At 48.7% G+C, this 27,225-nt stretch overlaps 1 protein-coding gene across 1 annotated transcript in view; it reads left to right on the plus strand.

Annotated features, from left to right (window-relative positions):
• The window catches only part of LOC140482482 (SPEG neighbor protein-like), a 31,475-nt gene extending 16,825 nt beyond the window's left edge, over positions 1-14,650 (plus strand). Inside the window, exons 4-5 of the mRNA XM_072580014.1 lie at positions 12,463-12,604; positions 14,208-14,650. Of these exons, the coding sequence (XP_072436115.1) occupies positions 12,463-12,604; positions 14,208-14,346 (281 nt within the window). The 3' untranslated portion in view covers positions 14,347-14,650. The remainder of the gene's footprint in view (positions 1-12,462; positions 12,605-14,207) is intronic.
• Positions 14,651-27,225: the final 12,575 nt, after the last annotated feature.

Here is a 27,225-nt window from a genome sequence, read left to right on the forward strand (position 1 = left end):
ACTGTCACATCACACCATTTCCCCTCACTGCCACAATCACCCCATATCCGCTCAATGTCACATCATCCACAGGTTATTGACTCAGTGTTCTTGTTTTTGGAGACAGTGTACAGTCATGGCAGCGCAGGCGGTGGAATGTTCCTCCTGCAGGATGTTTGAGGTAGGGGTGACCACCGATACTCCTGCCGACTTCGTGTGCAGGAAATGCAGTCAGATCCTGATCCTCACCGAACGAGTTAGGGAACTGGAACTGGAGCTGGATGAGCTGAGGATTATTCGAGAGGCTGAGAGGGTGATCGATAGAAGCTACAGGGACATAGTTACGCCAGAGAACAGAGGTAGCTGGGTAACAGTTAGAGGTGGGAAGGGGAAGAAACAGGCAGTGCAGGGTTCCCCTGTGGTCGTTCCCCTAAAAAATAAGTATACAGCTTTGGAAACTGTTGGGGGGGACAGCCTTGCAGGTGTAAGCTGCAGTGAAGGGGTCTGTGGCTCTGAGATTCAGAAGGGAAAGGGGGAGAAGAGGAGAGCGCTAGTTATAGGGGACTCTCTAGTTAGAGGGACGGACAGGCGGTTCTGTGGACATGGGCGAGACTCTCGGATGGTTTGTTGCCTCCCGGGTGCTAGGGTCCGAGACATCTCGGACCGTGTCTTCAGAATCCTTAAGGGGGAGGGTGTGCAGCCAGAAGTCGTGGTACACATTGGCACCAACGACATAGGTAGGAAGAGGGGTGGGGAGGTCATTCAAGAGCTCAAGGAGTTAGGCTGGAAGCTAAAAGCTAGGACAGACAGAGTCGTCATCTCTGGGTTGTTGCCGGTGCCACGTGACAGAGAGGCAAAGAATAGGGAGAGAGTGCAATTGAGCACGTGGCTGCAAGGATGGTGTAGGAGGGAGGGCTTCCGATATTTGGACAATTGGACTGCATTCTGGGGAAGGTGGGACCTGTATAAACAGGACGGGTTGCACCTGAACCAGAAGGGCACCAATATCCTGGGGGGTAGGTTTGCTAGCACTCTTCGGGGGGGTTTAAACTAATTTGGCAGGGGGATGGGATCCGGACTTGTAGTCCAGCAAGTAAGCTAGCTGTGTGTCAGGATGTCCAAGACTGTAGGGAGGCTGTGGAGAAGGTAGCACTGACAGGGACTACTTGCAGACACAGAGATGGGCTCAAGTGCGTATACTTCAATGCAAGGAGTATCAGAAATAAGGTGGGTGAACTTAAGGCGTGGATCGGTACCTGGGACTATGATGTTGTGGCCATCACGGAAACATGGATAGATGAGGGACAGGAATGGCTGTTGGAGGTTCCTGGTTACAGATGTTTCAGTAAGATTAGGGAGGGTGGTAAAAAAGGAGGGGGGGTGGCATTGCTAATTAGAAATGGTATAACGGCTGCAGAAAGGAAGTTTGAGGGGGATCTGCCTCTGGAGGTAGTATGGGCTGAAGTCAGAAATAGGAAAGGTGCAGTCACCTTGTTGGGTGTTTATTATAGGCCCCCCAATAGCAGCAGAGATGTGGAGAAACAGATTGGGAAACAGATTTTGGAAAGGTGCAGAAGCCACAGGGTTGTAGTCATGGGCGACTTCAACTTCCCAAATATTGATTGGAAGCTCTTTAGATCAAGTAGATTGGATGGGGCAGTGTTTGTGCAGTATGTCCAGGAAGCTTTTCTAACGCAGTATGTAGATTGTCCAACCAGAGGGGAGGCCATATTGGATTTGGTACTCGGTAATGAACCGGGACAAGTGGTGGGCTTGTTAGTGGGTGAACATTTTGGTGATGGTGACCACAATTCTGTGACTTTCACCTTGGTTCTGGAGAGAGATAAGTGCACACAACAAGGAAGTTTTTACAATTGGGGGAAGGGAAATTACGATGCTGTAAGACAGGATTTGAGGAGCATACGTTGGGAGCATAGGCTGTCAGGGAAGGATGTGGTGGAAATGTGGAACTTTTTCAAGGAGCAGATACGACGTGTCCTTGATATGTATGTACCGAACAGGCAGGAAAGAAATGGTCGTGTGAGGGAGCCTTGGTTGACGAGGGAGGTTGAATGTCTAGTAAAGAGGAAGAAGGAGGCTTACATAAGGTTGAGGAAACAGGGTTCAGACAGAGCAGTGGAGGGATACAGGATAGCCAGAAGGGACCTGAAGAAAGGGATTAGGAGAGCTAAGAGAGGGCATGAAAAATCCTTGGCGGATAGGATCAAGGATAACCCCAAGGCATTCTATGCGTATGTGAGAAACCTGAGAATGACGAGAACGAGGGTAGGTCCGATCAAGGACAGTGGTGGGAGACTGTGTATTGAGTCGGAAGAGATAGGAGAGGTCTTGAACAAGTACTTCTCTTCAGTATTTACGAACGAGAGGGACCGTATTGTTGAAGAGGAGAGTGTGAAACGGACTGATAAGCTAGAAGAGATACCTGTTAGGAAGGAAGATGTGTTGGACATTTTGAACAACTTGAGGATAGACAAGTCCCCCGGGCCTGACGGGATATATCCTAGGATTATGTGGGAAGCAAGAGAGGAAATTGCAGTACCGTTGGCAATGATCTTCTCGTCTTCACTGGCAACGGGGGTGGTACCAGGGGACTGGAGAGTAGCGAATGTTGTGCCCCTGTTCAAAAAAGGGAATAGGGATAACCCCGGGAATTACAGGCCAGTTAGTCTTACTTCTGTGGTAGGCAAAGTAATGGAAAGGGTACTGAGGGATAGGATTTACGAGTATCTGGAAAGACACTGCTTGATTAGGGACAGCCAGCACGGATTTGTGAAGGGTAGGTCTTGCCTTACAAGTCTTATTGAATTCTTCGAGGAGGTGACCAAGCATGTGGATGAGGGTAGAGCAGTGGATGTAGTGTACATGGATTTTTAGTAAGGCATTTGATAAGGTTCCCCATGGTAGGCTTATGCGGAAAGTCAGGAGGCATGGGATAGAGGGAAATTTGGCCAATTGGATAGAAAACTGGCTAACCGGTCGAAGTCAGAGAGTGGTGGTAGATGGTAAATATTCAGCATGGAGTCCAGTTACAAGTGGAGTTCCGCAGGGATCAGTTCTGGGTCCTCTGCTGTTTGTAATTTTTATTAATGACTTAGATGAGGGAGTCGAAGGGTGGGTCAGTAAATTTGCAGATGATACAAAGTTAGGTGGAGTTGTGGACAGTGAGGAGGGCTGTTGTCGGCTGCAGAGGGACTTAGATATGATGCAGAGCTGGGCTGAGGAGTGGCAGATGGAGTTCAACCCTGCCAAGTGTGAGGTTGTCCATTTTGGAAGAACAAATAAGAATGCGGAATACAGGGTTAATGGTAGGGTTCTTGGTCAGGTGGAGGAACAGAGGGATCTTGGGGTCTATGTACATAGATCTTTGAAGGTTGCCACTCAGGTGGATAGAGTTTGTAAGAAGGCCTATGGAGTATTATCGTTCATTAGCAGAGGGATTGAATTCAAGAGCCGTGAAGTGATGTTGCAGCTGTACAGGACTTTGGTTAGGCCACAGTTGGAGTACTGTGTGCAGTTCTGGTCGCCTCACTTTAGGAAAGATGTGGAAGCTTTGGAGAGGGTGCAGAGAAGATTTACCAGGATGTTGCCTGGAATGGAGAGTAGGTCATACGAGGATAGGTTGAGAGTTCTCGGCCTTTTCTCGTTGGAACGGCGAAGGATGAGGGGTGACTTGATAGAGGTTTATAAGATGATCAGAGGAATAGATAGAGTAGACAGTCAGAAACTTTTTCCCCGGGTACAACAGAGTGTTACAAGGGGACATAAATTTAAGGTGAAGGGTGGAAGGTATAGGGGAGATGTCAGGGGTGGGTTCTTTACCCAGAGAGTGGTGGGGGCATGGAATGCGCTGCCCGAGGGAGTGGTACAGTCAGAATCATTGGCGACCTTTAAGCGGCATTTGGATAGGTACATGGATGGGTGCTTAATTTAGGATAGAAGTTCGGCACAACATCGTGGGCCGAAGGGCCTGTTCTGTGCTGTATTGTTCTATGTTCTATGTTCTATGTTCTATGTTCTATCCCATATCCCCACAATGTCACAACACCCCATATCCCCTCACTGTCACATCACCCCGTATCCCCTCACTGTCACATCACCCCATATCCCCTCACTGTCACATCACCCCATATCCCCTCACTGCCACATCACCCCATATCCCCTCACTGCAACACCAGCCCATACCCCTCACTGTCACATCACCCCATGTCCCCTCAATGTTACATCATCCCATATCTCCTCACTGTCACGTCACCCCATATCCCCTCAATGTCACATCACCCATATCCCCTCACTGTCACACCACCCCATATCCCCTCACTGCCACATCTCCCCATATCTGCTCAAAGTCACATCACCCCATATCCCCTCAGTGTCATAACACCCAGTATCCCCTCACTGTCATATCACCCCATATCCACTCACAGGCACTTCACCCTGTATCCCCTCAATGTCACATTACACCATATCCCCTCACTGTCACATCACGCCATATCCGTTCAATGTCACATTACCCCTTATCCCCTCTCTGTCATATCAACCATATCCCTTCATTATCATATCACCCTTATCCTTTCACTGTCACATCACCCTTTATCTCCTCACAGCCACATCACCCCATATCTCCTCCCTGTCACATCACTCCTTATCCCCTTATTATCACATCACCCTCTATCCCCTCACTGTCACACCACCCAATATCCCCTCACTGTCACATCATGCCATATCCCTTCAATGTCACATTACCCCATATTCCATTATTGTCACATCACCCAGTATCCCCTCACTGTTACATCACCCCACAACCCCTAACTGTCACTTCATCTCATATTCCCTTATTGTCACATCACCCATATCTCCTCACTGTCACATTACCCCATATCCCCTCACTGTCACATCACTCATATCCCCTCAGTGTCACATCACCCTGTATCTCCTCACTGTCACATCACCCCATATCCCCACACTGTCAAATCACCCATATCCTCTCTCTGTCACATCACCCCATATCCCCTCACTGCCACATCACCCCATATCCCCTCACTGACATAACACACTGTATCCCCTCACTGTTACATCACCCCATATCCCCTCACTGTCACATCACCCATATCCCCTTACTGACACGTCACCCCATATCCCCTCAATGTCACATCACCCCATATCCCCTCAGTGTCACATCACCCATATCCCCTCACTGACATGATACACCATATCCCCTCACTGTCACATCATCCCATATCCCCTCACTGTTACATCACCCATATCCCCGCACTGTCACATCACCCCTTATACCCTCACTGTCACATTACCCCATATACCCTCACTGTTACATTATCCCAAATCCCCTCACTGTCATATCACCCTGTATCCCCTCACTGTCACATTACCCCATATCCCCTCACTGTCACATCATCCATATCTCCTCACTGTCACATTACCCCATATCCCCTCACTGTCACATCATCCATATCTCCTCACTGTCACATCACCACATATCCCCTCACTGTCACATCACCCCATATCCCCTCACTGCCACAACACCCCATATCCCCTCACTGACATAACACCCTGTATCCCCTCACTGTTACATCACCCCATATCCCCTCACTGTCACATTACCCCATATCACCTCACTGCCACATCACCCTATATTCCCTCACTGCCACGTCACCCCATATCCCCTCACTGTTACATCACCCATATCCCCTCACTGTCACATCACCCCATATCATCACACTGACATAACACCCCATATCCCCTCAATGTCACATCACTCTATATCCCCTCAGTGTCACATCACCCATATCCTCTCAATGCCACATCACCCCATATCCCCTCACTGCCACATCACCCCATATCCCCTCACTGACGTAACACACTGTATCCCCTCACTGTTACATCACCCCATATCCCCTCACTATCACATTAATCCATATCCCCTCAGTGTCATATCACCCATATCCCCTCACTGCCACATCACCCCATATCCCCTCACTGACGTAACACACTGTATCCCCTCACTGTTACATCACCCCATATCCCCTCACTATCACATTAATCCATATCCCCTCAGTGTCACATCACCCATATCCCCTCACTGCCACGTCACCCCATATCCCCTCTCTGTTACATCACCCATATCCCCTCACTGCCACGTCACCCCATATCCCCTCTCTGTTACATCACCCATATCCCCTCACTGCCACATCACCCCATATCATCACACTGACATAACACCCCATATCCCCTCAATGTCACATCACTCCATATCCCCTCACTGCCACATCACCCCATATTCCCTCACTGTCACATCACCGCATATCCCCACACTATCACATTAATCCATATCCCCTCAGTGTCATATCACCCATATCCCCTCACTGCCACATTACCCCATATCCCCTCACTGACATAACACACTGTATCCCCTCACTGTTACATCACCCCATATCCCCTCACTATAACATCACCCATATCCCCTCACTGACATGTCACCCCATATCCCCTCACTGTCACATCATCCCATATCCCCTCACTGTTACATCACATATATCCCCTCACTGTCACAACACTCGATATTACCCCATATACTCACACTGTCACATTACCCCAAATCCCCTCACTGTCACATCACCCTATATTCCCTCACTGCCACGTCACCCCATATCCCCTCAATGTCACATCACGCCATATCCCCTCACTGTCACACCACTCCATATCCACTCACAGTCACAGCCCCACATATCTGCTCACTGTTACATGGAACATAGAACATAGACAAATACAGCACAGTACAGGCCCTTCGGATCTCGATGTTGCACCGACTGAAGCCTACCTAACCTACACTAGCCCAAGAACCTTCATATGCTTATCCAATGCCCGCTTGAATGACCGTAAAGAGGGAGAGTCCACCACTGATACTGGCAGGGCATTCCATGAACTCACAACCCGCTGAGTAAAGAATCTACCCCTAACATCTGTCCGATACCTACCACCCCTTAATTTAAAGCTGTGTCCTCTAGTAACAGCTGACTCCATACGCGGAAAAAGGTTCTCATGGTCAACCCTATCTAAACCCCTAATCTTCTTGTACACCTCTATCAAGTCCCCCTTAAACCTTCTTTTCTCTAATGAAAACAGCCCCAAGTGCGTCAGCCTTTCCTCATACGATCTTCCTACCATACCAGACAACATCCTGGTAAACCTCCTCTGCACCCGTTCCAGTGCCTCCACATCCTTCCTATAGTATGGCGACCAAAACTGCACACAATACTCCAGATGCGGCCGCACTAGAGTCTTATACAACTGCAGCATGACCTCAGGACTCCGGAACTCAATTCCTCTACCAATAAAGCCCAGTACACCATATGCCTTCTTCACAGCACTATTTACCTGGGTGGCAACTTTCAGAGATCTGTGTACATGGACACCAAGATCCCTCTGCTCATCCACACTACCAAGTAGCCTACCATTAGCCCAGTAATCCATCTTCTTGTTACTCCTACCAAAGTGAATGACTTCACACTTAGCTACATTGAATTCCATTTGCCACCTTACTGGCCAGCTCTGCAACTTATCTATATCCCGCTGTAACCTGCCACATCCTTCTTCGCTGTCCACCACTCCCCCGACTTTCATATCATCCGCAAACTTGCTCACCCAGCCTTCAAGCCCCTCCTCCAGGTCATTTATAAAAATGACAAACAGCAATGGTCCCAAAACAGATCCTTGTGGAACACCGCTAGTAACTGCACTCCAAGATGAACCTTTACCATCAACTACTACCCTCTGTCTCCTTCCAGCCAGCCAATTCTTAATCCAAACCTCTAATGCACCCTCAATGCCATACCTTCGTAGTTTTTGCAGTAGCCTACCATGGGGAACCTTATCGAACGCCTTGCTAAAATCCATATGCACCACATCTACTGCTTTACCCTCATCCACTTCCTTGGTCACCTTCTCAAAGAACTCAATAAGGTTTGTGAGGCACGACCTGCCCTTCACAAAACCATGCTGACTATCCTTGATCACATTATTCCTATCCAGATGTGCATAAATCCTATCCCTTACAATTCTCTCTAAGACTTTGCCCACAACAGAAGTGAGACTCACTGGCCTTTAGTTACTAGGGTTATCCCTACTCCCCTTCTTGAACAAGGGGACCACATTCGCTATCCTCCAGTCTTCTGGCTCTATTCCTGTAGACAACGACGACATAAAAATCAAGGCCAATGGCTCCGCTATCTCCTCCCTAGCTTCCCAGAGAATCCTAGGATAAATGTCATCAGGCCCAGGGGACTTATCTATTTTCATCCTTTCCAGTATTCCCCAGACATCTTCCCTACATACCTCAAAGCCATCCATTCTAATCAATTATGACTCAATATTCACATCAGCAACAGTGTCCTGTTCCTGAGTGAATACTGACGAAAAGTATTGATTTAGTGTCTCTCCAATCTCCTCAGCCTCCACGCACAACTTCCCACTACTATCCTTGACTGGACCGATACCTACCCTAGTCATCCTTTTATTCCTGACATACCTATAGAAAGCCTTAGAGTTTTCCCTAATCCTACCAACCAAGGACTTTTCATGTCCCCTTCTCGCTGCTCTTAGCTCTCTCTTTAGATCCTTCCTGGCTACCTTATAACTCTCAATCGCCCCAACTGAACCTTCATGCCTCATCTTTACATAGGCCGCCCTCTTCCCTTTTACAAGGGATTCCAATTCCTTATTAAACTACGGCTCCCTCACAAGTACCTTTACTCCCTGCCTGACTGGTACATACTTATCAAGGACACCCAATAGCTGCTCCTAAAACAAGCCCCACATATCATTTGTGTCCTTCCCTTGATGCCTATTTTTCCAATCCACACATCCTAAGTCATGCCTCACCGCATCATAATTTCCCTGTCCCCGGCTATAACTCCTGCCCTGCAGTGCACACATATCCCTCTCCATCACTAGAGTAAAAGTCACCAAGTTGTGGTCACTGTCCCCGACATATCCCCTCACTGTCACATCACCCTGTATCCCCTCACTGTCACACCACCCCATATCCCCTCACTGTCAGATCACCTCATACCCCCTCACTGCCACATCACCCCATATCCCCTCACTGACATAACACCCTGTATCCCCTCACTGTCACATCACCTCATATCCCCTCACTGTCACATCACCCCATATCCCCTCACTATCACATCATCCCATATCCCCTCACTGTCACATCGCCCCATATCCCCTCACTGTCGCACCACCCCATATCCCCTCATCACCCTGTTTCCCCTCACTGTCACATTACCACATATGCCCTCACTGTCACATTACCCATATCCCCTCACTGTTACATCACCCCATATCCCCTCACTGTTACATCACCCTATATCCACACACAGTCGCATCACCCCATATCCCCTCACTGTCACATCATCCATATCCCCTCATTGCCACACCACCCCATATCCCCTCATTGCCACACCACCCCATATCCCCTCATTGCCACACCACCCCATATCCCCTCATTGCCACACCACCCCATATCCCCTCATTGCCACACCACCCCATATCCCCTCAGTGCTACTGTCTGTTTGCTGGTGAAGCCCTTACCCTCTGTGATGTCACTTTCAAACCTGATGCTGTCAGTGACTGACTACCCTCTGGTCCCTAGTCCTTCTCCCCCTCTGGAGTCCCCCCTTCTGTATACCCAGGCCCCTCACTGATAATCCCCTGGACTGGACCATCTCACTCACCTGCAGTTTCTCACGATCCTTGTGGAACCCTCCTCTACCTGTTTCTCGTCCAGTTCCCCACATTGAACATCACGGTATTGAACATCCCAATCCGTGAATCTGAAAGTCTTGCCAAGTCTATTCGAGCTCTAGTCCCGTTCTATGGGACATTCTCCCCGAACGTCTTTATTCTTACACTTGGCTAAAATCAAACGGGAATGATGGGGAGTTATAGTGATGTGGGACACTCTGCCTAAATGAGCGATGTGGGCAGTTTCAACCGGAAATTTCATTAAGACTTAAATAAATAATTGGACAGGAAAAGAACTTGAGGAATCATGGGGAAAGAGCCAAATAAATTAGATTTGTTTTTCATTTCTTTATGGGATGAGAATATCACTGGCCAGGCCAGTATTTATTTGTCCTAAATTCCTTATTACCCAGAGGGCAGTTAAGAGTCAACCCCATTGCTGTGGGTCTGGAGTCACATGTAGGCCAGACCAGGTAAGGATGGAAGATTCCTTCCCTCAAGGACATTAGTGAACAAGATACATTATTACAACAATCAACAATTGATTCATGGTCATCAGTAGATTCTTCATTCCAGATTTTAATGAATTTAAATTCTACCATCTGCCATGGCAGGATATCAACACAGGTGCCAGGAACATTCCCAGGGTCTCTGGGTTAACAGTCCAGCAATAATACCATGAGGCCATCAGCTCCCCTTTGTTCATCTAACATGGGTGTCACTGGCTGGGACCAGCATTCATTCCCCGTCCCTAGTTTCCCTTTGAGAAGGTGGTGGGGAGTTACTCATTATGGAGGGAATTCCAGGATTCTGACCCAGTGACAGTGAAGGAACGGCGGTATATTTCCAGGTCAGGATGGTGAGTGGCTCAGAGGGGAACTTGCAGGGGGTGGTGTTCCCATAAGACCATAAGACATAGGAGTAGAAGTAAGGCCATTCGGCCCATCGAGTCTACTCCGCCATTTAATCATGGCTGATGGGCATTTCAACTCCACTTACCAGCATTCTCCCCGTAGCCCTTAATTCTTTGTGACATCAAGAATCTATCAATCTCTGCCTTGAAGACATTTAGCGTCCCGGCCTCCATTGCACTCTGCAGCAATGAATTCCACAGGCCTACCACTCTCTGGCTGGAGAAATGTCTCCACATTTCTGTTTTGAATTTACCCCCTCTAATTCTAAGGCTGTGTCCACGGGTCCTAGTCTCCTCACCTAACGGAAACAATTTCCTAGCGTCCATGCTTTCCAAGCCATGTATTATCTTGTACGTCTCTATTATGTCTCCCCTTAATCTTCTAAACTCCAATGAATACAATCCCAGTATCCTCAGCCGTTCCTCATATGTTAGACCTACCATTCCAGGGATCATCCGTGTGAATCTCCGCTGGACACATTCCAGTGCCAGTATGTCCTTCCTGAGGTGTGGGGACCAAAACTGGACACAGTACTCCAAATGGGGCCTAACTAGAGCTTTATGAAGTCTCAGTAGCACAATGGTGTTTTTATATTCCAACCCTCAAGATAAATGACAATATTGCATTCGCTTTCTTAATCACAGACTCAACCTGCAAGTTAACCTTTAGAGAATCCTGGACTAACACTCCCAGATCCCAGATCCCTCTGTACTTTGGTTTTATGAATTTTCTCACCATTTAGAAAATAGTCCATGTCTATATTCTTTTTCCCCAAAGTGCAAGACCTCACATTTGCTCACATTGAATTTCATCAGCCATTTCCGGGACCACTCTCCTAACCTGTTTAAATCTTTCTGTAGCCTCCTCACCTCCTCAGTACTACCTACCTGTCCACCTAACTTCATATCATCGGCGACCTTCACCAGAATGCCCCCAGTCCCTTCATCCAGATCATTAATATATAAAGTGAACAGCTGCGGCCCCAACACTGAACCCTGCGGGACACCACTTGTCACCAACTGCCATTCCGAGAAAGAATCTTTTATCCCAACTCCCTGCCTTCTGTCAGACAGCCAATCCTCAATCCCACCTTGAACACCGTGGACCCTCACTTTACTCAGCAGCCTCCCGTGTGGCACCTTGGGAGAATGGTCCAGGAAATGGCTGATGAAATTCAACGTGGGATCTTCTGCCCTTGTCCTTCTGGATGGAAGTGGATGTGGGTTTGGAAGGTGCTGTCTGAGGATCTTTGGTGAAGTTCTGCAGGGCATCTTGTAGATGGTACACACTGCTGCTACTGAGCATCGGTGAGGAGGGGGTGGGTGATTGTGGATGTGGTGCCAATCAAACGGCTGCTTTGTCCTGGATGGTGTGGAGCTTCCTGGGTGTTGTTGGAGCTGCCCCCATCCAGGGCAAGTGGGGAGTATTCCCTCACACTCCGGACTTGTGCCTTGTTGATGGTGGACAGGCTTTGGGGAGTGAGGAGGGGAGTTATTTGCTGCAGGATTCCTAGCCTCTGACCTGCTCTTGTAGCACTGTGTTTATTTGGCAAGTTTAGTTGAGTTTCTAGTCAAAGGATGTTGATGAAAGCAACAGATAGCCTGGCACATGATGGGCTGAATGGCCATCTGTGTTGTGACATCTTGTGATAACACTGATCTCCTGAGGTTACAGAGTCCCACTGTGTGTGAGACCCTCTTGGTTTGACCTCAGCGCCCTGGGCATTGGCTGTGTCACATGCCCCACACCGGTGGGTCTCTCTGACTCGGAGTCTGTCTCGTTGCAGTCCCGGGGAAGATTCAGAAGGGGCCGGACAGTGTGAAGGTGAAGGCTGGTCAGACGGTGAAGCTGGTCGCTCACATCAGCGGAGAACCTGAGCCTGATGTAGGCTGGGCCAAGGATGGTGAGGACGTGGAGGAGGATGACAGGTACCAGCCTCTCCCGCCCGGCTCGGGGTGGGGGTGGGGGGGGGTGACATCACTGATCCGCGTCGGGGGGGGGGGGGGGGGCGCAGTGGGGGAGGGGGTGGTGACACCTCCAATCCAAGGCGAGGGGGGGAAGGGGGTGACATCTCCAATCTGAATCAGAGGGTTGGGGTGGGGGAAGGGGGGTGACATCACTGATCCACGTTGGGGGGGGCAGTGGGTGGTGACACCTCCAATCCAAGGTGAGGGGGGGGAAGGGGGTGAGGAAGTTACATCTCAGACTGAGCTCAATGGGGGACTTGGGGAACTAGGCCACATTGGTTTCCATGGAAACACATTTGGAAGAGTGCCCTCGATTATTTCTGTTTCATTCTGAGGGGCCGTGTGTCTGGATGGCAGTGTCCAGCCTGTGGCCTGCAGGAGGCGCCGGTAGTGAGGTTTCACCGGGCACCACCGTCAACACCAGCTTTTGTTGCCCTCCCCTAATTACCCACCACCCGAGGGTCCTGCTGGACTATTTCAGAGGGCGGTTAAGAGTCAATCTCGTTGCCATGGGTCTGGAGTCACGTGTAGGCCAGACCAGGTAAGGATGGCAGTTTCCTTCCCTAAAGGGCCATCAGTGACCCAGGTGGGTTTTCCCAACAATTGACAATGGATTCATGGTCATCATTAGATTCTTAATTCCAGATTCTTATTGTATTCAATGCCTCCATATGCCGTGGTGGGATTGGAGCCCGGGTCCTCCAGAACATTGCATGGGTCTCTGGATTACTAGGCCAGTGATAATCCCACGATGCCATCATCCCACCAGTACTACAATAAACATCACTCCCCTCCCTTTCCTACCATCCGTACGTGATTGAGGGTCTGAATAGTGAAGTGCCGAAGATCAGCCATGGGTTTACTGCATGGCACAGCAGGCCCAAAGGGCCAAATGGCCTCCCCTAGCTTTGAATCAGAATGATACTAAACCTGAAGGAGCTCTGGGATGTCTCATAGTCATCTCCGTCCCTGGTCAATGGGTCTGGAGGGTGCACTAGGAGAAGAATTAACTCAGCTGGGCACTAGGAGGCACTGTCTGAAAGGCCGGGGGTGGGGTGGGGGGATGTGCGGGGTAACCGGAGCTTTCAAACAGGGGAGATGAAGAGGGGAAATTTACTTGGGAGTGGGGAGGATGGTGAAGAGTGAGCAGGCAATGAGATTATTTGGAGAGCTCTTTCAAAGGGCTGGCACAGGCACTGTGGGCTGAATGGCCTCTTAATGCACTGTATGTTTTTAGGTTCAGGCGTGGGATGTATGACAGGAATGGAGGGGGTTGGGATGGCAAAGAGGTTTTACAAATGGATACACTATGAGCTTTGATTGGAAACTCAGATCCTCTCTGTCTCCCTTTCTGTCTGTCTGTCTCTCTCTCACTCTCTGTCTCTCTCTGTCTTTCTCTCCGTCTGTCTGTTTCTGTGTCTGATTCTCTTTCTCTCTCTCTCTCTCTCTCTCTTTCTCTGTCTCTCTGTCTCTCTCTCTCTCTCTCTCTTTCTCTGTCTCTGTCTCTCTGTCTCTCTCTCTCTCTCTCTCTTTCTCTGTCTCTGTCTCTCTCTCTCTCTCTCAGGTTGTTTTACGATATCGACGCAGACACCACCACGTTGACTATCAAAAATGTCACAAAAGCAGACGCTGGAAAGTATGAAGTCTTCGTGGAGAACAGTCTGGGAATGGACCAGTCCTTCGCCAGAGTCGATGTCATCTGATCTCTCTCACTCACCATCTCTTTCCTTCCCTGTCGGTCGCTCTCCCTGTCTCTCTCACACTCTCTCCATCTCCCTCAGACTGTCAGTCTGTCAGCTGTCTATCCCCCTGAATCTCCCAGTCTCAGCTGTCATGGCCCCTGGTTCATCCCCAGAAACAGTCTGACGTTAGTGATCACCCCGTTAGGGATCACAGATGGCCCCGGGAAAAGGGGGCCCACTCCATTCCTCGCCCACTGACCGACTCGTCAGGGTCAAACTGTTACAGCTTTTGTTTAAAATAAATATTTGAAACTGTTTCACTAAATGAGGTGAGTGTGTGTGTGCTGTCACTGTTAACATCAGAGACGGGGCAAATGACAGCAACTGAGGGGTTTATCAATTATCGACACAATTATCCCCAAAACGAGAGAGGGATAGATTAAGGGACTAATACAGGGAGAGAATGATGAACTAATGAACTGTAATTCTGGTCGCCCAATTACAGGAAGGATGTGGAGGCTTTGGAGAGGGTGCAGAAGAGGTTTACCAGGATGCTGCCTGGATTAGAGGGTATGAGCGATAAGGGGAGGCAAGAAAAACTCAGGTTGTCTTCCCTGGAGCAGTAGATGCTGAGGGGAGACCTGAGGGGAGTCTATAAAATTGAGATGCACAGATCGTGTTGACGGTCTGAATCTTTATCCCAGATTTGGGATAAAGGGGGCATGCATTTAAGGTGAGAGGGGGAAGGTTTATTACACAGAAAGTGGTAGGAGTGTGGAACAGACTGCCAGGGAGTGGTGGTGGGGGCATTTAACGGACTTTTAGATAAGCACAGGGATATACAAGGAATGGAGGGATATGGGCCAAGGGAGAGTCGGAAAGAGTGGTGCTGGAAAAGCACAGCCGGTCAGACAGCATACGAGGAGCAGGAGAGTCGATGTTTTGAGCATAAGCTCTTTATCAGGAATGAGGAGGAGGGGTGCCCAAGGGGGCAGAGAGATAAATGGGAGGGGGTTGGGGCTGGGGGGAAGGTAGCTGAGAATGCAATAGGTAGATGGAGGTGGGGGTGACAGTGATAGGTTGGAGAGGAGGGTGGAGCAGATAGGTGGGAAGGAAGATGGACAGGTCATGAGAGCGGTGCTGAGTTGGAAGGTTAGAACCGGGATGAAGTGGGGGGAGGGAGATGAGGAGACTGGTGAACCCCCACATTAATTCCGTGTGGTTGGAGTGTCCCAAGGTGAAAGATGAGGCATTCTTCCTCCAGGCATTGGGTGGCTATAAACTGGCAATGGGGGAGTACGAGGGGGAGTTGAAGTGTCCAATCACGGGGCGTTGGGGTTGGTTAGTGCGGGTGTCCAGAGATGTTCTCTGATGCATTCCGCAAATTGACGTTCTGTCTCCCCGATGTAGAGGAGATCACATCAAATGCAATGGACACAGTAGATGACATGTATGAAAGTACAGGTAAAACTCTGACAGATGTGGAAGGATCCTTTCGGGCCTTGGATGGAGGTGAGGGGGGAGGTGTGGGCGCAGGTTTTGCAATTCCTGTGGTGGCAGGGGAAGGTGCCGGGAGGGGAGGGTGGGGGGGCGTGGCCCTGACAAGGGAGTCACAGAGGGAATAGTCTCTCCGAAATGCAGATAGGGGTGGGGAGGGAAATCTATCCCTGGTGCTGGGATCTGTTTGTTGGTGGCGGAAATGTTGGAGGATGATGCAATGAATTCGGAGGTTGTTGGGGTGGAAGGTGAGGACTGGGGAGGGGGCTTCTGTCCTTGTTGCGGTTGGGGGGGTGGCGGTTCAAGGGTGGATGTGGGGGAAGTGGAGGAGATGTGCTGGAGGGCATCAGCAACCACGTGGGAGTGGAGGTTGCAGTCCTTGAAGGCCTTTGGGGATTGGTGGGGTGGGCAGGAAGGAGCTGGGGGGTGGGGGTTCGCTCTGTCCTTGTTGCGGTTGGAGGGTGGGGTTCAGTTTCATTTGGGATTACTTTCATTTGGTGTCATGTTCAGCACAAGATGGTGGGCCGAAGGGCCTGTTCCTGTGCTGTACTGTTCCCTGTTCCATGACAAAGAGATAGAAGGACAAACGGATAAAGAGAAGAACACTGACCTGGAGATCGAGCTCCACTCTGGGAAAATAGGACTGGGTGGTGTCCCCATGTACCTGCGGTCTGTCTGGGTGGACGAGGTTGTGGGTTTGGAAGCTGCTGTCGAGGGAGCTGTGTGGGCTGTGTGGGCTGTGGGAGCTGTGGGAGCAGTGGGAGCTGTGGGAGCTGTGGGAGCTGTGGGATCTGTGGGAGCTAAGGGAGTTGTGGGAGCTGAGGGAGCTGTGGGAGCTGTGGGAGCTGAGGGAGTTGTGGGAGTTGTGGGAGCTGAGGGAGAGTGGGACCTGAGGGAGTTGTGGGAGCTGAGGGAGAGTGGGAGCGGTGGGAGCTGAGGGAGCTGTGGGAAAGTGGGAGAGTGGGGACTGTGGGAGCTGAGGGATCTGTGGGAGCTGTGGGAGCTGTGGGAGAGTGGGAGCTATGGGAGGTGTGGGAGATGTCGGAGCTGTGGGATCTGAGGGATCTGTGGGAGCTGTGGGAGCTGTGGGAGCTGTGGGATCTGAGGGAGCTGTGAGAGCTGTGGGATCTGAGGGAGCTGTGAGAGCTGTGGGATCTGAGGGAGCTGTGGGAGCTGTGGGAGCTGTGGGAGCTGTGGGAGCAGTGGGAGCTGTGAGAGCTGTGGGAGCTGTGGGAGCAGTGGAAGCTGAGGGAGCTGTGGGAGCTGAGGGAGCTGAGGGAGCTGAGGGAGCTGTGGGAGCTGTGGGATCTGAGGGAGCTGTGGGAGCTGAGGGAGCTGTGGGAGCTGTGGGAGCTGAGGGAGCTGTGAGAGCTGTGGGAGCTGTGGGATCTGAGGGAGCTGTGGGAGCTGTGGGAGCTGAGGGAGCTGTGGGAGCTGTGGGAGCAGTGGGAGCTGTGAGAGCTGTGGGAGCTGTGGGAGCTGAGGGAGCTGTGAGAGCTGTGGGATCTGAGGGAGCTGAGGGAGCTGAGGAATCTGAGGGAGGTGTGGGAGTTGAGGGATCTGAAGGAGGTGTGGGAGCTGAGGGAGCTGTGGGAGCTGAGGGAGGTGTGGGAGTTGAGGGATCTGAAGGAGGTGTGGGAGCTGAGGGAGCTGTGGGAGCTTTGGGAGTTGAGGGAATTGAGGGAATTGAGGGATCTGAGGGAGCTGTGGGAGCTGAGGGAGATATGGGAGAGTGGGAGCTGTAAGGAGCTGTCAGAGCTATGGGAGCTGTGTGAGATGTGGGAGAGTGGGAGCTGTGGGAGAGTGGGAGCTGAGGAAGCTGAAGGAACTGTGGGAGCTGTGGGCGTTGAGGGAGCTGTGGGAGATATGGGAGTTGTGGAATCTGTGGGAGCTGAGAGAGCTGAGGGAGCGGTGGGAGCTGTGGGAGCTATGGGAGTTGAGGGAGCTGTGGGAGCTGAGGTAGTTGAGGGAGCCATAAGACCATAAGACATAGGAGTGGAAGTAGGTCATTCGGCCCATCGAGTCCACTCCGCCATTCAATCATGGCTGATGGGCATTTCAACTCCACTTACCCGCATTCTCCCCATAGCCCTTAATTCCCCGAGACAACAAGAATCTATCAATCTCGGCCTTGAAGACATTTAGCGTCCCGGCCTCCACTGCACTCTGTGGCAATGAATTCCACAGGCCCACCACTCTCTGGCTGAAGAAATGTCTCCGCATTTCTGTTCTGAATTTACCCCCTCTAATTCTAAGGCTGTGTCCACGGGTCCTAGTCTCCTCACCTAACGGAAACAATTTCCTAGCGTCCACCCTTTCCAAGCCATGTATTATCTTGTACGTCTCTATTAAGTCTCCCCTTAATCTTCTAAACTCCAATGAATACAATCCCAGGATCCTCAGCCGTTCCTCATATGTTAGACCAACCATTCCAAGGATCATCCGTGTGAATCTCCGCTGGACACATTCCAGTGCCAGTATGTCCTTCCTGAGGTGTGGGGACCAAAACTGGACACAGTACTCCAAATGGGGCCTAACCAGAGCTTTATAAAGTCTCAGTAGCACAACGGTGCTTTTATATTCCAACCCTCTTGAGATAAGTGACAACATTGCATTCGCTTTCTTAATCACAGACTCAACCTGCATGTTGATCTTTAGAGAATCCTTGACTAGCACTCCCAGATCCCTTTGTACTTTGGCTTTATGAATTTTCTCACCGTTTAGAAAGTAGTCTGTGCTTTTATTCTTTTTGCCAAAGTGCAAGACCTCGCACTTGCTCACGTTAAATTCCATCAGCCATTTCCTGGACCACTCTCCCAACCTGTCTAGATCCTTCTGCAGCCTCCCCACTTCCTCAGTACTACCTGCCTGTCCACCTAACTTTGTATCATTGGCAAACTTTGCTAGAATGCCCCCAGTCCCTTCATCCAGATCATTAATATATAATGCGAACAGCTGTGGCCCCAACACTGAACCCTGCGGGACACCGCTCGTCACCGGCTGCCAATCTGAAAAAGAACCTTTTATCCCAACTCTCTGCCTTCTGTCAGACAGCCAATCCTCAATCCATCCCAGTAGCTCACCTCGAACACCATGGGCCCATGGGAGTTGAGGGATCTGAAGGAGTTGAGGGAGGTGAGGGAGCTGAGGGAGCTGAGGGGTCAGAGGGAACTGTGGGAGCAGTGGGAGCGGAGGGAGCTGTGGGAGCTGAGGGAGCTGTGGGAGCTGGGGGAGGTGTGGGAGCTGAGGGAGCTGTGGGTGATGAGGGATCAGAGGGACCTGTGGGAACTGTGGGAGCTGACGGAGCTGTTGGAGCTGTGGGAGCTGTGGGAACTCTTGAAGCTGAGGGAACTGTGGGAACAGTGGGAGCTGTGGGAGCTGTGGGAGTTGATGGATCTGAGGAAGCTGAGGAAGCTGAGGGAGCTGTGGGAGTTGTGGGAGCTGAGAGCACGGTGGGAGTTGTGGGAGCTGTGGGAGCTGAGGGAGATGTGGGAGTTAAACCATAAAACCATAAGAGATAGGAGTGGAAGCAAGGCCATTCGGCCCATCGAGTCCACTCCCCATTCAATCCTAGCTGATGGGTGTTTCCGTTCCCCGTATCCCTTAATTCTTTGTGAGGTTAAGGATTTATCAATCTCTGCCTTGAAGATATTTAACATCCCGGCCTCCACTGCGCTCCGTGGCACAGGCCCACCACTCTCTGGCTGAAGAAATGTCTCCTCATTTCCGTTCTAAACTGACCCCCCTCCAATTCTAAGGCTGTGCCTATGGGTCCTAGTCTCCCCGCCTGACGGAAACACATTCCCAGTGTCCACCCTTTCTAAGCCATGCATTATCTTGTAAGTTTCTATTAGATCTCCCCTCAACCTTCTAAACTGTAATGAATACAATCCCAGGATCCTCAGCCATTCATCGTACGTTAGGCCCACCATTCCCAGGATCATCCATGTGAATCCCCACTGGACACGCTCCAGTGCCAGTATGTCCTTCCTGAGGTATGGGGCCCAAAACTGGACACAGTACTCTAAATGGGGCCTAACCAGAGCTTTATAAAGTCTCAGTAGCACAACGCTGCTTTTATATTCCAACCCTCGAGGTAAATGACAATATTACATTCGCTTTCTTAACACGGACTCAACCTGCAAGTTAACCTTTAGAGAATCCTGGACTAACACTCCCAGATCCCAGATCCCTCTGTACTTTGGTTTTATGAATTTTCTCACCATTTAGAAAATAGTCCATGTCTGTATTCTTTTTCCCCAAAGTGCAAGACCTCACATTTGCTCACATTGAATTCAATCAGCCATTTCCGGGACCACTCTCCTAAACTGTTTAAATCTTTCTGTAGCCTCCCCACCTCCTCAGTACTACCTACCTGTCCACCTAACTTCATATCATTGGCAACCTTCACCAGAATGCCCCCAGTCCCTTCATCCAGATCATTAATATATAAAGTGAACAGCTGCGGCCCCAACACTGAACACTGTGGGACACCACTTGTCACCAGCTGCCATTCCGAGAAAGAATCTTTTATCCCAACTCCCTGCCTTCTGTCAGACAGCCAATCCTCAATCCATCCCAGTAGCTCACCTCGAACACCATGGGCCCTCACTTTACTCAGCAGCCTCCCGTGAGGCACCTTATCAAAGGCCTTTTGGAAGTCTAGGTACATAACATCCACTGGGTTTCCCCGGTCTAACCTACTTGTTACCTCTTCAAAGAATTCTAACAGGTTTGTCAGGCACGACCTCCCCTTACTAAATCCATGCTGACTTGTACTAATCTGACCCTGTAATCCCTCTTTCCCGCAACAATCTCTGAGCCACATGTTTACTTCCCTAAAGTCCTTATCCCTGTGCCAATTTGCACGTGCCTCAGGCAGTAATCTAGAGATTATGACTCTCGAGGTCCTGTTCTTCAATTTCCTTCCTAGTGTTCGATACCCCCCAAACAGGCCCTCCATCCTATCCGTGTCTATGCTGTTAGTGCTAACTCAGATCACAACAACTCCCCCTCCCATTCCAATATCCTTTCAAACCACTCACAGATGTCCTGCACCCTGGCAGGAGCTATAGGAGCTATTGGAGTGTGGGAGATGTGGGAGCTGTGGGAGTTGTGGGTTTGTGGGAGCTGTGGGAGCTGTGATGTGGGAGCTGAGGGAGCTGAGGGAGCTGTGGGAGCTGTGGGAGATGTGGGAGTTGTGGGTGCTTTGGGAGTGGATGGAGCTGTGGGAGCTGAGGGAGTTGTGGGGGCTGTGGGAGCTGTGCTACTGTAGATGGTGCAGAGTGCTGCCACTGTGTGTTAGTGAGTTGGGATGTGGTGGAGGTGTGCTGGGATTTTAGGGTATTTGGTTTTCAGAGGGATTTGTACATTGGGGCCCAGTTTGGATACTGTGTCCTTGGTTTTTTTCAGACGGTTAATAAAACATTCTTGGTTACAATTAGACTGGTTTGGTACAGAGAATAAAGGGGATTGTGGACCTTTTTGTTGATATGTAAACAGATGAGACTTCAGGCTAAAGTGGTCATGTTTTAGAAGTGACCTGTACAATGAAAGGGTCAGCTCTCTCGCTGAGCAGCTCAGTCCAGAACTAGTTAGGAGTTCAGTTCTGAGGAAGCTCTCTCTTTCTGTCCTTCTAACTCCAACCTGTAAGCATCTGTTCCTTTTGCTATACTTGTTTTTTAAGGGAGTTTGCGTAGAGGGACTGTTGTGGATATTCGGAACAACATAATTAAGTCTCGTTTGGATAGACTGAGTTCTGTAGGGGTTCTTTATTCTGTTCTTTGTGTTTCGTTATGTAATCTTGTGGATGAATTTTTCTTTGTTTTAAAACCTGTCAGTCAACCACGCTAAATTAATCCGGGTAATTTTCACTGTACACTCACCAAAACAAATTGCAAAGTTAGAGTCTGTGCTGCCTGCTTAAGGATGTTTTGAGTGGTCTGGCCTAGTCCATAACAGACTTGGGTTATTTGTGGTATTTTAAACAGCAAGTGGTAGGTGCTAGCATCTTTATTTCGGTTGGTGGTTTGGGTGGGTAGACAAAGCTTGGGATAGAAATGGCTCTTTCAGTCGCCAAACGTTTTCTGGAAGTGGATGTGGCGACTTTGGAAGATTTGCAAAAGGTGACTAAGATCAAGCTGCAGGAATTAGCAGAGAAGCTGGAATTGGAGCTGCCTGCTTCTGTGAGGAAAGGAGTGATGATTCCAGCAGTAACTCAGCATTTAAACTTGCTGGAGAAACCATCAGAATCTATAGAGATGGCAAGAATTCAATTGCAAATGAAGCAGATTGAGTTCGCAGCGAGAGATAAGGAAAGGGCAGCAGAAATGAAACAGTTTGAGTTATGATTAGAAGCAGAAGAGAGGGAAAAAGAGAGAGCTTTTGAACTTCAGAAACTGACATTTAAAAAGGAAAGTCAGCTTAAAGAGCTGGAGATAAAGGCTGAGGGTAGGCTCAGTGAGGAAGTAGTATGAACTCACGTAGAAGAGCAGAGAATTAAAACAGCGAGGTTAGCAGCTGAAGGGGCTGATGGTTATGAGCTGGTCCATAAAACACGGTTTGGCTTCCAGAATCAATTACAGTCCATGAGGGATAGAAACTGGGGCAGAGAAATCCTCACCAGGAAAGGGAAAGGTAGATCTCAGTGAAAAGCATAAGGATAATTTACCACAGGGTAAAAAATGAAACCCTTGAGAGGGACAAAGAAGTTAAAAAGCTCTTGTGGTTTCGTTGTAATAAAGTGGGCCACACAAAGTCACAGTGTTGGTGGGCTAGGGGAAAGCCGGGTGTAGGAGGTCATTTAGGGGTGAGGAATACACAGGCTAAAATACAAAGACATTTTTACTGGCCTGGACTACACAGAGATGTAGTTGAATTTTGCCAGATGTGTTATACATGTCAGCTAATCAGAAAAACCCCAGTCAGTAGCAAAACCTGCACCATTAATACCGATTCCAGCATTTGAGGAACCTTCCACAAGAGTCTTGCTTGATTGCATAGGTCCCCTACCTCAAACAAAAAGTGGGAATATGTATTTATTAACAATAGTGGATTCTTGGAGGTTATGGATAACTTGGGAATAAAGCAATTCAAACCTATTGCGTACCATCCCAAATCACAGGGAACGCGAGAGAGATGGTATCAAACACTGAAGACCATGTTAAGGGCTTATGGTCAGGATTATCCAGATGATTGGGATAAGGGAATTCCGTTTGTACTTTTTGTGATCAGAGATGCACCAAATGAATTGACCAAATTCAGTCCATTTGAATTAATCTTTGGACATGATGTAAGAAGGCTGTTAAAATTGATGAAGGAGAAATTAATAAGTCAGAATTCAGAGACCACCCATTTGGATGATGTGTCAAATTTTAGAGAACGATTAAATAGAGCTGGAGAGTTGGCTAGACAGCATTTAAAAGTATCCCAGCATACAATGAAACAAGAAGCGGATAAGAAATTACAAAGTTACAATTTTACGATTGGGGATAAGGTATCGGTGTTACTTCCAGTAACAGGTGAGCCTTTAAAAGCAAGGTTTAGTGGACCTTATCGAATTGAGAGGGAATTGAGTGAGGGGAACTACTTGATAAGGACTCCAGACAGGAAGAAATCTCTCAGAGTGTGTCATGTGAATATGTTCAAAGGTATTTTGACAGGGAAGGAAAGCAAGAGGAGAAGGTGTTAATGATTACAGCACAGAAGGAAGGACCAGGTTCAGAGGATTCTGACTTGGACATTCCTCAAATCAAATTGGACAATGAGGAAGATCTCAAAAATTGGGATAAATTATTGAGTTGTCGTCCACAAAAAATCGAAATGACCTCAAAGAATTATTACTGTCACATGGGGAGATATGCAGAAATAAACTGGAAAGTACTAACCTAATTGTACATGATGTAGAAATAGGAGATGCTGTTCCAATTAAGCAATATCCTTATAGGCATAACCCTCTAAAGTTGGCACAGGTTCAGAAGGAGATAGAGCGCATGCTCCAAGATGGCATAATCGAAGTGAGTTACAGAGACTGGAGCTCACCCACAGTCATGGTGCCAAAGCCAGGTGGTACCCAATGGTTATGTGTGGACTATCGCAAAATCAATGTCGTTACAAAGACTGATGCATATCCAATTCCACAGTTGGAGGACTGTGTCAGAAATGTGGGACAAGCAACTTACATTTAAATGCTTTTAAATACTGTAATTGTACCAGCCTCCACCACTTCCTCTGACAGTTCATTCTGTACACGCACCACCCTCTGAGTGCCAAAGCCAGATGGTACCCAATAGTCATGTGTGGACTATCGCAAAATCAATGTCGTTACAAAGACTGATGCATATCCAATTCCACAGTTGGAGGACTGTGTCAGAAATGTGGGACAAGCAACTTACATTTAAATACTTTTAAATACTGTAATTGTACCAGCCTCCACCACTTCCTCTGACAGTTCATTCTGTACACGCACCACCCTCTGAGTGAAAAAGTTGCCCCTTAGGTTCTTTTTATATCTTTCCCCTCTCACCTTAAACCTATGCCCCTCTCGTTGTGGACTCCCCCAACCCAGGGAAAAGACCTTGTCTATTTACCCTCTCCATGCCCCTCATGACAGATTCGGGGTACAAAAGGTCCCAGCAGATTTAAACAGACTTGGAGACTTGCTTCCTAGATTTTTAAATAAAACTTAAATGAGAAGTGGAAAATCTGTTTAATTTTGGTCGCTTGTTGTGGGTTAAATCAAAAGTGGGAAATGGCTCAACAGTGCTACCGAGGTTCCAAGGGTCAAAGATGCTTCCCAAATTTGCCAAGAAAGTTTAGAAAGACAGAAAAAGGAGACACTTTTAAAATTAGGAGACAGGCTAGAATTGGGGTTAACTTGGGATGAGAGGAAAACTGAATTGTAACAGAGTTGGTCAAGATTTAAGGATATCAGAGAAACATGCAAGTGCAGTGGAGTTAGAAAAAACTAAGTTACATGTAAGACAACAGAAGGTACAAAGGGAAAGGGAACCAGAAACAGAGTGAGAAGAAAGGGAGAAAGAGAGAGAGTCTGATCTTCAGAAGTTAGCAATTAGATAGGAAAGTTGACATAACAGGATGGAGGGGAAATTTGGAGGTAGGCTTAGTGAGGAGGATAGTGATGATGAGCAAACCCATCGTAGCCAAAACGTTACCAAAATTGAACAAAAATATGTAGAAACCTTTTTCATTTCCTTTGAGAAATTGTCTCCATGGATGGACGGGCTGGAGCCTGTGTGGATAATGTTAATTCAGATCAGGTTGGTAGGCAGGGCCAGTGAGATGTTTGCAGTGCTGTCACAGCAAGTCTGAGGACTATATGAAAACGTAAAAAAGGCTATGTTGAGTGCCTACGAATTGGTGCCAGAAGCAGTTAGACACCAGTTCAGAAATGTAGAAAGGAACCATGTCAGCCTTATATCGATCAATGGGTGAGAGCATTAAAGATAGCAAAGGCATATGAGGCTCTTAAAGACATCATTCTGCTGGAGGAGTTTTAAAAACTTGCTTCCAGAGACGATAAGAACTCATGTTGAGGAACAGAAAGTTACAACAGTGAGGACAGCTGCAGAGATGCTGAATGATTACACATTAATGCATAAATCAAAACCTGGCTTCCGAAAGCACAAGGACATAAGACCATAAGACACAGGAGCAGAAATTATGCCATTCAACTCATCAAGTCTCTCCACTATTTAATCATGGCTGATAGGTTTCTCAGCCCCATTCTCCCACTTTCTCCCCGTAACCCTTGATACGCAAGAACCTATCTATCACCATCTATCACGGCATGTTGGCACAGTGGTTAGCACTGCTGCCTCACAGCGCCAGAGACCCGGGTTCAATTCCCACCTCAGGCGACTGACTGTGTGGAGTTTGCACGTTCTCCCCGTGTCTGCGTGGGTTTCCTCCGGGTGCTCCGGTTTCTCTCCCACAGTCCAAAAGATGTGCAGGTCAGGTGAATTGGCCATGCTAAATTGCCCATAGTGTTAGGTAAGGGGTAGATGTAGGGGTATGGGTGGGTACGCTTCGGCGGGGCAGTGTGGACTTGTTGGGCCGAAGGGCCTGTTTCCACACTGTAAGTAATCTAAAAAATATATGTAATTAAATATATATATTTCATTCTGTGAGGGATAAACATTGAGAATTTTCAATGAAAAGCCAAAAGGAGATCACACTGGGAACAGTTTACCACCGGTGGAAAAGAAACCCAAGAGGCTGGAAAAGAGGTGAGAGAACTCAGGTTTCTCACTGCAATAAGGTGGGACACACAAAGTCACAGAGCTGGTGGTTTAAAAAAAGGCACTGGGAAATAGGATGTGGTAGACGAGGTTAAATCGGTGGGATTTGTTAAAGCAGTGAAGGAAATCCCAAGAGAAGTTGTAGAGCTGCAGGCGAGTGCATATCCTTCCGTGGGGCTGGATAGTAAGAGAGCACCCAATCATTTCAAAGATTTGACCTGTGTGGGTAAGGTTTACTCAGGTGGAACAGGGGGAGGAGGTAAAGAGGTTAAAATATTGAGAGATACAAGAGCTAGTCTGTCTCGAATAGTAAGAGATGAAAACATTTGCATTCCTTGCCCGAGAGATTGGTAATGTGTGGAATAAATGAAGAGAGGTATCCGGTTCCCCAATGTAAGATAACGCGAGAAAGTTCAGTCAAGACTGGACAAGTGACAGTGGGAGAGAGAGAAAGAGTGGCTACTCCAGGAATACAATTTGTTCTTGGAAACACAGGTAGGAGTGATGCCTGTTGTCGTGGAATAGCCAAAAGAAATCCAGGAAAGCATGGCTAGCACGAGAAGACGCAGCTTTAAGTTGAGGGGTGATAGATATAGGACAGATGTCAGGGGTAGGTTCTTTACTCAGAGAGTAGTAAGGGGGTGGAATGCCCTGCCTGCAACAGTAGTAGACTCTCCAACTTTAAGGGCATTTAAATGGTCATTGGATAAACATATGGGTGAGAATGGAATAGTGTAGGATAGATGGGCTTCAGATTGGTTTCACAGGTCAGTGCAACATCGAGGGCCGAAGGGCCTGTACTGTCCTGCAATGTTCTGTGTTTGATGAAACAGAGGAGCTAAAAGGAATTCTTCCAGACTAACACTAGAACAAACAGAGTTGTTATCTCTGGTTTGTTGCCCATGCCATGTGCTAGTGAAGTGAAGAATAGGGAGAGAGGAGCTGAACATGCAGCTACAGGGATGGTGCAGGAGGGAGGGGTTTGGATTCTTGGATAATTGGAGTTCTCTCTGGGGAAGGTGGGACCTCTACAAACAGGATGGTTTTCACCTGAACCAGAAGGGTACCAATATCCTGGGGGGAATATTTACTGATGCTCTTTGGGGGGTGGGGTTAAACTACTGCAGCAGGGGGATGGGAAGCT

This window comes from Chiloscyllium punctatum, chromosome 10, assembly GCF_047496795.1.
Source record: "Chiloscyllium punctatum isolate Juve2018m chromosome 10, sChiPun1.3, whole genome shotgun sequence".
Taxonomy (NCBI): Eukaryota; Metazoa; Chordata; class Chondrichthyes; order Orectolobiformes; family Hemiscylliidae; genus Chiloscyllium; species Chiloscyllium punctatum.